General features: G+C 43.8%; 1 protein-coding gene across 1 annotated transcript in view; it reads left to right on the top strand.

The window, feature by feature from the left end:
* Positions 1 to 1,398: 1,398 nt before the first annotated feature.
* The window catches only part of LOC101993231 (cytosolic 5'-nucleotidase 3A), a 29,899-nt gene continuing 20,891 nt past the window's right edge, over positions 1,399 to 10,406 (top strand). The window contains exon 1 of the mRNA XM_013355509.2: positions 1,399 to 1,631. Coding sequence (XP_013210963.1) covers positions 1,494 to 1,631 — 138 coding nt within the window. The 5' untranslated portion in view covers positions 1,399 to 1,493. The remainder of the gene's footprint in view (positions 1,632 to 10,406) is intronic.

Below are 10,406 nucleotides of genomic sequence, written 5' to 3'. Positions count from 1 at the left end.
GTGCCAGCCACCTGCTGCCACCTGCTGTCAGCACTGTTATGGACTCTAGTCCTCTGGAACCATATGCCAACTCTTTCTTCTTTAAGCTGCTTTGGTCACACTGTGTTTTATCACAGAGACAGAAGAGCAATTAATACAAATTCTTTACAATTTTAAGCAATCTTTGTGCAGAAGAAATGTGTATGTGAAATATATACATTTGGAAATTTTCATTAGTGCATGTATCAGGATAAAAGCTATCCCAAACATAACTGCGAACTCAGGGCTTGATATGCACCCTATCACTTAGGTCAGACCCATAGTCCCTGGAAAGGGGCTGCAGAAGGCAACCTTTAGTCACCGTGCATTTCCACCTCACTCTACAATTGTCAAATATAATACATATGTCTTTCATTATCTCAGGATGGTACAGGTTAGCCTCAATCTTTTGGCTACTTTGAGATTTTTGTTGTTGTTGTTTGTTAGAGCCAGGGCCATGGTCCATGGCCATAGTTATCTGGCCACTGTATTGGCAGCAATCATCCTGCCTTAGTATGCTAGGTGCAGATATTAGAAGCATGATGCACTATAACCAGCTTGAGTCTCATAATTCTGTAGTACTGCCATTTGTACAATACATAAATTGTTTTACTCTGGTTAATATGTCTTATGTCGATTTGCTTTTAGACCAGCTGATAAACCCTAGAGAAAAAGAATTTTTTCTCCTCCACAGTTATTAATTCTTGACTTCCTTAGGTTGCACACATCAGGCAGACAGCCTGGTCAAACAGCAGCAGCAATCTCAACAAAATTGGACAGACTACCCTGAAAAATTTCTCTTGAATACCCATTCCGAGAGAAGCAGAGGAAACGATATCAACCCCTTTAAAAACACTTGGCAAGTGAGAACAACTGCAAGTCTGGCTGCCACACTGCTGGGTAGGATGGGACTGAGAAGGGAAAATTGTAGCACACAGAATACCGCAAAAACTTAAGCCTGGCCTTCCAACCCAGGAAGCCAAGCAGCGCAAGCCGAAACGGCGCCGCAGAGGCTGCTGGGCGTTGTAGTCCATGTTGGCAGAGTCCGGGCACAGTTTTTGAGTGGGCACTGGTTGAAGTCTCTTTCACTGGCGCAGGGCTCGCCTGTATTTCTTGGACGGTCTTACTGTGTATCAGAGGAACAACCTAGCGGCCGGAGCGCTGGGATTCTGGACTATATATACGTTACTTGTTTCAAAGCCGTGAATTACAGAGGTTTCCTTCCGGGTCTTCACTGGCGCAGCTCTGGCGTCAGGGTCAGAGGAAGTCCCGCCCCTAAGGTAGGGGCGGGGTTCCGGGAACGGGGCACGTTGTCCCCGCCCCTCTGCCCCGCCCCACACCTCTCCTGGGCGGGGCCTCCTCAGTCTCCACCGCGCGGGGCGGAGCTCCGGGTTGGTGTGCGGCGTGGTGCCGCGCCCCTGGGCTCGGAGCCGCCGGTCTTCGGGCTGTCGCGCCGGGCGCACGCGGGCCTGCCTATGGACCGCGCGGCCGTGGCGCGGGTGGGCGCGGTGGCGAGCGCCAGTGTGTGCGCGGTGGTGGCGGGCGTGGTGCTGGCCCAGTACATATTCACCTTGAAGAGAAAGACGGGCCGCAAGACCAAGATCATCGAGATGGTGAGTGCGGGTGCAGCGAGCGGCAAGCACGCGGGCAACCGCAGCGGCGTGGGCCGAGGGCGGCCCTTCGAGGGCAGGCTGCACGCGTGCTGATGCTTGACGGTGTCCGTCTGAGAGAATAGGACGAATAGATGCTCCGCGATAACCGCCTCTAGCCGCAAAACCCGTTTCTCCGGAGCTAGTCTTTAATCGGCCCCCGCCTCCAAGAGGTGCAGCTAATCCGATTCAGACTCCTGTCCAGGAGTCGTTTCTTCTTTTCTTCCTTTCCTTTCCTTTCCTTTCCTTTCCTTTCCTTTCCTTTCCTTTCCTTTCCTTTCCTTTTTTTTAATCTTTGCATCCGGGCTGCCTTTGAATTATGTTATGAAAACAGCATCTTCGGTGTTTTTAGAAATGCCAGCCCACCAGTGAGATACTGGAATAGCTCGAGTATTTGGATGTTCTTCCTTGTCCAATGCTCCAAGAAGTGTTCTTGTATCCGTCCTCCAAAGCTCCTGCGTGACTCCTTTAAAATGTTCTTTCAAGAATTATTTACAGCTTCGTGAAAAAAATGGTCTCAAGAATTCCATTTGAGGTACATTAAAAAGTGGTTTGTTGTTCTTAAGTTGGATATGTTTCGTTTGGGGTTTTCGGTTTGATGGTACTTGTTGACTTTAGCGTGATGAGTGTGATTTCTTTATTGGAGTACAAGTGAACATCCGGAACCAGAATATAAAGTTGACAATCTATTACTATTCTAAACAGTATTTTAGGCTACTCGTGTGTTATTAAAGTTTATTTTCTTTGTATATCGCTGGTTGCAAACATTTTGTGTCACAAGTTTTACTGCCTGCGTAAAGAACTTAAATGGCTTTATTTTGCTCCGTACTCAAAATTGATAATTTAAAATTTATAAGCGGATGTCACTATTTTTCTGTATGTACTTAACCTATGGACTGGTTCTTCACAACTATTGGGGAGCCCCTTCGGCTCCTTCAGCCAATAGCCGCTGAGATACCACAAGGAAGGGTTTGCAGTCGTGAAAATAATGAAGGCCCATCAAAAATGCCAAGTTAGCTTGTTTGTACTGTACAGATCGGTACATCTTTGCGTGTACATAGAGTGCATCGATTTAAATTAGCTGTAATGTGTGCCATTCTAGTAATATGCTGTAATAAGCCAAGTGAGTAGCATTTCAGTAGGAAATGTGAGAAGAAATTATTTTGCTTTTGCAAACTTAGGTGGGTATTTGAATGACCTGAAATATGGATTCCAGCTCTGGTTCTTTTTATAAAAGCCATGATTTAGGGGTCTGGTGTGCCTACCTCTAAACCCTTCCTTGGTAGAATTTGTAGAAACTCAAGGATATCCATTGAATATCGCTGTTCTGGTCACAGATAATATATAACTACCTAACCAAGATAGGCTAGGAGGAAAAAAATGACACCCGTTGTTATCTTCTGAACTCATGGTGATCCTCTTGCCTGAAACTCCTGAGTACAGGATTACATACATGCATGAGCCACCCTGCTGGCCAGGGCATTTTTAATTGAAAGACATTAGGGAGTTGCTGGTGAGCTATGCATGCCGTGGTGGAAATGTCCAGTAACATAGCAACCTAGATATCTAGAGAAAACCAATTCGAAGGCACACTGGAAGTACTCAGCAATATAAGACAGCCATTTAGCAATGTTGGCTACTACTTTACAAATTTAATTATCCTTGTGTGTGCTCCCTGCATCTATATTAACATCTACCCCTACTCATTAATGGAGATTTCAACATATGTACACTGTATACAGGGTAGAAACTGCAGGGCTTTCCACCTGCTCAACAAGCATACCTACTTCGTTAGTACACCCCAGGCCCTCATCCGGGCTGCATCCTTCTGAGACGGGGTCTTTCTAAATTGTTTAGCCTTGCCTTGAATTTGCAGTCCTGCCTCGGGTAGGATCACAGGCATGCACCACCGTGACCAGCTCCAGATTTCTCTTTTTCACACCTACGGTCTCTTAAGATTACTGATTCATTTGTCATTATCAAACACTTCTCTGTGCATTTTATTTTAGAACAATATAGATTTACAATAGTATTCTCATTTACAAGTGCCCTCCTTTATCACATACCAGTTCTCCCCGGTTATTAATGGCTAGTATGATTCATTTAATACAGTTAGTGAACAAATATTGACACATTATTAAGTGCCCATGGTTGGTTTTTGTTTCGTTTTCTCAGATTTTCTTCACTTTTACTAATGCCCTTTGTTCCAGGAGTCCCTCTTGAGTACCACAGCGCGCTTAGTCATCGTGGCTCCTTATCTTACCCCACTCTGGTCCTGAGATTAAACTCAGGGCCTCTGCACACACACACCCCCAGCTACACCCTGAGTTCCTTATCTTTCTTGACTGGGGCACTTTCTCAGACTTTACTTGTTTTTGTCCTGCAAGGTTTCAGATTGTTGTGGTTAGAAATTTTGTGACCTATGAAGTGTTACTGCCTGCTGTCAGCCTAACTTGTAACTTGTAGCTCTGGTTGAGGTGTGCTTGTCAGTTTTCTCCACGGTCAGTTATTTTCCATCTCCTCCTGATGATGTGCCCTTGGGAAAGACGTTAGTCTGAGAAGTGTGTGTTTGGAGTACAGAGTTACAGTTCCCATTCTTGGGAGTAAAATATCTGTGTTGATCCTGGGATGATTCCATACCAGAAATTTGTCTGTCCTCACTTATGTGTGCATCACACAGGCTCATAGATAGCTATCTTATATTTGGAGTTAAAATTCAGTGCTGCTTTACTTGCTGCTGATATTGTTCCCGGTTGACCACTGAGAGCTCTGTGGGTCTTCTGTCTTTGTCACTTTCCCGTCAAATCATAAGTGTTTTCCAGCTGAAAATGAAATAGTGGCTGTCCAGGGTCTTGCTATGTGGCTTAGACATGCCTGGAACACAGAATAACCCTGCCTCGGCCTTCCAAGTGTGACACAAAGGCCATTTTTAAATTTATAATACTCATAATTACTATGCCCCAAACACTCTGATAAGATCAAGGAACCTGGAAGACTCGAAACAAGCAGATTGAGTGCTGGTCTTGGAGTTATGTTGTCATGGAGCCATGGGACTGCAGAAATTGACAATATGCATACTTTAGATTCAACACCTTTCTGCTCGAGATGTTGGCTAAAGCATCGAACAGACTGTGCCTAATGGGAGTAAATCTTTTATTTATTTTTTATTGTTGTATGTGTGTGTATGTCCATGCACACATGCCACAGCCCATGTGTGGAGGTCAGAGGACATCTCTGTAGAGTCAGTTCCCTCCTAGCTTTACCTGGGCCCCAGGGGTGGAACTCAGGCAGCCAGGCTTCACGACACTAGCAATATCATCAGTGCCCAACAGTCTTTCTTTCCAATTCAGACATCTTCCCAGAGCAGGGGCCTGTGTCTCCAGCTCTGGACGGCCATTCCTTGGTCAATGCTGCTCAGAATCAGCAGACAGAGAGACTGCTCCAGCAGAGAGAAGACCGAGTATGGTTGGCCAAAAGCATCCTGCTACCACATACGCATTTGCTTGGTCTCCTGCTTTAGTTTTAATATTTGCTCAGAGTTATCAAACTATGTTTGTCTTTATAGTTTTTAAGACTGGAAGAAAGAAAGAGAGAGAAAGAAAAAAGAAATAAAGATAGATTAGGAGCAAAGTGGTTTTGTAAGTGGGTATACAGTACCTTTTCCCTTGCTTGGGCATTATTACCCTGGATACCCTTGTCGAGCCCTGGAGCCTGGGAACATTGGGTCCAACAGCTCAGGACTTTGTAAGTGGTGTGCCCTTACACAGGTTGCCTGTCCTCTCTACACCTGAGCAAACTGTAACTCGGAAAGTTCTCTCTCTAAGCTTGGGGTTGATTTCCACGTCAGGGAAAGAAGGGTACTGTTACAGGCTGAGGGGTCCTTTGTGGCTTTAGGATGGAAATCTAGTCAGACTAATGTTCTGTGTCTGAAGCAAAAGCAAGGTGACCAGCTAGAGGAAGGTACAAAGAGGCTGTTCTGTAGGCAAAGGAGGCCCGATAGAGGCACATACACCCGTCCTTCTGGGAGACTGTGACTAGCCATGCCTTTTCCAGACCTTCAGCTTCATCTGCACTAGTGTATACATGCTTGGCTCAGGATGTGCCTGAGCTGGGTTCCAGCCTCCTCTGCAGTCCCCCATGGACAGTTCTAGGTCAGACTTGTCATTTTCATGGTCCTTGATGGAACCTGCCAGTCAGTGGCTTGTTTTATCTGCTGGGAAAGACAACCAACTAAAATGCAGGAAAAGACTGAAATGTTGCCAAGAGAGCCAAGGAAAAAGCTTTATTGAGGCATGCTACAGTTTCCTTCAGGCTGCGAGTCTGCTGGCTGGCGGTGAGGTAGGAGAGGCCCCTAGGAGCTCCCAGTTCCTTATCGTCTTGCCCAAATGTTTGTTTCTGAGCAGCCCTTCCTCACAGTTTTTCCCACAGAAAGGAAGTGGCCTCTTAGGAAGCCCACTTACTCTCTGTGTATACCCTTTTGACCTTCTCTCAGTATATCCTTTTTTAAATTGAATTATAAAGACATTAGCCTATTTTTCCCGATGAGTTTTTTGTTTATTTTATGCTTTTTTTCATGTTGAAGTGGTGTGTGTGTGTGTGTGTGTGTGTGTGTGTGTGTGTGTGTTATTGTTGCTGTTCTCAGCACTGGGGATTCAATATTTGAGGAAAGCATTCTATTTCTTAGCTGCACCCCAGGCCCAGTGTTGACCACCCTTAGAACAAAACCCTCCCCCCATTCCTCCACTTTTAGGAAGTTCCCCTTCTCTGTGATGCAAATGAAAGTTGTATAAAGTTAGCATTTTCTGACAGTTATCTACCTGTTAGTTTATTTGTATATGACTGCCCAGCAAATCTATTATTTATAGAGATATGCCTGACCTCTAGTCCCTTGTGGTGTCTGTAAGGCCTTGATTTGGTTTTATCCTGGAAAATAAACTGAGATCTGATAGTTCAGCAGAAGTAGGAATAGTGAGAAGGATCAAGTATTGTCCTAGTAAGAACAGAGGTTTAGAGATTAGCGTTTTAAATAGATGTGTCTTCCAGGTAGATTGGCACATGATGAAAATTAAGAAGGATGTTTGTAACTGGATATACCAAACGTTGTCACCATGATCTCCTTTGCTTTCAGGTCCTTAGTTTTCCAAGCTACTTATGAAGCAAGAACTAAGAAAGGAAGGGCAAGAACCCCATTAGTAAGACAAGAGCCCAGATGGGCTACCAGAGTCACAAGGGACTACCAGGACCCCAGGGAAGCCTGAGGGACCACCAGGTAGGTGGCTTGCCATACAGTAGGGTAAAGACCCAGTCAGGAGTAGGAGGACTGAGTGGAAGAAGGGTCACCCCACAAAGAAGTCCATGCCAACTTGGTGGTTTGAATGAGCGTGGCTCCCATAGACTCATATGTTTGAATGTTTGGTCCCATTGGTGGAACTATTTGGGAAGAATTAGGAATGGCCATGTTGGAGAAAGTGTGTCACTTGGGATAGGTTTAGAAGTTTCAAAAACTGACATCATTTCCTGTTAGCTCTTTTTGTGCTTGTGGATCAGATGTAAGCTCGCAGTTATTGCTCCAGCCACACCTGCCTGCCTGCTCTTCTCTTGTGTTCCTTGGTGAAGGCCATGGACTCTAACCCTTTCGAACCATGGCCTTTAAGTTAAATGCTTTCCTTCTGTAAGTTGCCTTGGTCATGGTGTTTTGTCACACCAGTGGGAAAGGTGACTAAGACAGCCTACTTCTCGGGTACCAGGATTTTACATTGTATGTGTGTTTACTATGATTCATTTCAATCAGGTGGAGTGACTCAAGTGGTATTCATGTGAAGGCAGGTCCTACACCACAGAAAACAACTTCAGCGTGGATCAGCAGAAACTAGGAGTTGGGTTCCTTAAGAAAAAGGTATATGCTTTAGACTTCAGTAGGAGTAAAGGGAGGAGGGGAAAGAGAAAGAAACTGAGAGAGGTTTAAGTGTTTTAACAGTAGTGCTGTGTGTGTGTGTCTTATAATTTTGCTTTTCAGAGAATACAACCTCGAACCAAGTTTGAAGATGAAACAAAGTTTGAAAATGAAGTAAGAACTTAAGAACTATGACCTTGTTTCCAATTGAAAATAAAGGTGGTTTATGAGGTACATTGTTCAAGTTTGAGAAGAGGGAAGTACTGATAAAATTAAACCCAAAGGTCACGGACTTTAAAAAGAATAAACAAATCTAATTTGTGAGAAATCATGTCTTCAAAGAAGTAGGAGATGACACTGAGGGCAGTATTTGAGGAGTAAAAGTCAGTTCATCAAATTTGAAGAAAACCTATTTTAAGATAAGAGATGTAAGTGCTCTAAACTCTTGACATTGACCTTATCTTTGTAGCCAACTCTCTTTTTCTCGAATTGTCTGAGCATAGGCAAGTACTCTACCACCCATCCATCTCCCCAGCCCCAATTCCCAAATTAGCAACTCTTCCAGAATTGTTTATGGCAGGCCACGTGACTGTCTTCTGAGTCACATGTGTCGCACTTCCTCCGCTTATCTTCATGTCAGTTGTCAACCCTAATGACGAGTCTGATAGCCTAGCTAGTGAGCTTAGAGTTACTTCCTGAGACAGTTCTGTTTTTTCTTATTTCTTTTATTGTGTGTCCATCTGTGTGACAGATGGACCAGTTTCAAGCAAAGGCCTCACATTTTTAGTCTGTTCAAACACTCTTTACTTCCGGCTACTTTCCATATTTGAATTAGCAGCATAACCATTGACTGGGGATTGAGAGGTAGACATGCTTTTCCTTAACAGAGCAGTGTGAGCCAAGGCTCCCAAAAGCAACCAGAGACTATAGAGCATTATTTTTAAACGCAGTTCTTCCACTTGCTAGTGATGTAAGGAAAGTAAATTATGTAGCCCTACCTCATATACACAGTCTGAACCAGAAATCTGCAGATAAGGACCAGCAATCTGAGGTTTTTGTTTGATTTTTATTTGGTTGTTTTGTCGAAAGGATTTTTTTTGGTTTTTTGAGACAGGGTTTTTCTGTGAAACAGTTCTCTCCTGAAACTCACTCTGTAGACCAGGCTGGCCTCGAACTCACAGAGATCCGCCTTCCTCTGCCTTCCAAGTGCTGGGATTAAAGATGTGCACCACCATCACCACCTGGCCTTTTTTGAAAGGAATCTTATGACTGTTACCTAAATTGGGCTCAACTGATCCTCCTGCCTTCATCTTTCTTGGGTTCAAGACAGCTGTACACTCAGGTCTAGCCAGCTCTCTGCTTAAACAGGGTGTTCTAAAATTGTACAGGACTTTTAAGTTCATTCTTTAGATTTATTATAAGATACTTTAAAAATATCTCATTTTTAATTCTGTGTGTGTGTGTGTGTGTGTGTGTGTGTGTGTGTGTGTGTAACACACATAAGTGCAGATACTTTCAGAGGCCAGAAAAAGGTGTCAGATGCCCTGGAGCTGGAGTTCCAGGCAGTTGTTCCCAGGTCCCCTGGAAGAGCAACCAGTGCTCTTAAAACTGCTGAACCATCTCTTCAGCCACCAGTATTTTACTTTTTGATACAGTGTGAATGGGATTGCTTTCCTGGCTTCTCTCTTAGCATGTTTGTTATTGGTATGTAGAAAGCCTACAGATGTTTTGTGTTAATTTTATATACCCATATTTAATAAAAGTGTTTATCAGTGCTAAGAGTCTTCTGATGAGGCACAGTCATGGTAGTCTTTTTCCATAGAGTCATAGCATCTTCAAGTAAGGATACTTTGACTTCCTTTCTTATTTGTGTCCCATTTATTTCCTTCTTTAGTCCAAGCTAAGACTTAAAGTGCTATATTTAGTGAGTGGAGAAAATGGACACCCTTGCCTTATTCCTAACTGTGGTGGAAATACTTTGAGTCTTCCTTCCTTTTGTATGAGGTTGGCTATAGATGTGTTGTATTTAGCCTCCACTACACTGAGATGTTTGTTCTACTCCCAGTCTCTTCAGTGGGATAAGGTGATAAACATTTTGAGTTCCTTCTCGGGGCTTTCATCTCATTTATTCTTGTTAGAAGACGTTAATATGCGAGTAGTAATTTTTAAGAGTTCTGCTCCCTTAATGTATTTCATGCTTCTTATGTTTTTGCATTGGAACTTAAACATCTGGGGTTCAGGCATTAGTTGGATTATTTTTTAACCACCCGTATTCTTCACTGGAAGTATTTACAGTGTCCAAAAGGGATTAGGCCGTAATGGGGTTGAAGTGTTTGTTTGTTTGTTTGTTTGTTTGTTTAACTCTTCATACTCTTTTCCACAGTGCTGGGCCAGGTTGTTTGATTTCCAACAGAGGACACAGCCTCGCTCTCATTTCTTATTTCCCAGTGGCTGCCATTCTGACTGGGGCATCTCAGGGTAGTTTTATGTTGCATTTCCCTGATGCTGTTGGTTAAGTGTCAGTGGCTAATTTGTTGAAGGTTCTTTGTGTGGTTTTAAAAAGCAGATAATGAGTAAAATCCAGAATGACTTTTGCATGGTTAAACTGATGTTTTTCTCTGAGCATACACTAAAATTGACCTTACTGCAATCTAAAACTAGAGAGAAGACATTAAAACAAGCTTGGTGGGGTCTGGCACTGTAGCTCAGTTGGAGAGCTTTTGCCTGGTATGCAGGGAGGTCTGGAGTCAATCCCATCATCCCATAAACCATGGCACACGCCTGTCATCCCATTAGCACTCAAGAGTTTGAGGCAGTAGGATCAGAGGTTCAACACCATCACCAGG

The sequence above is a fragment of the Microtus ochrogaster genome, unplaced genomic scaffold (assembly GCF_000317375.1).
Source record: "Microtus ochrogaster isolate Prairie Vole_2 unplaced genomic scaffold, MicOch1.0 UNK146, whole genome shotgun sequence".
In the NCBI taxonomy this organism is placed as follows: Eukaryota; Metazoa; Chordata; class Mammalia; order Rodentia; family Cricetidae; genus Microtus; species Microtus ochrogaster.
Note: the sequence above shows the minus strand (reverse complement) of the source record. Positions and strands in the feature narration are given on the sequence as shown.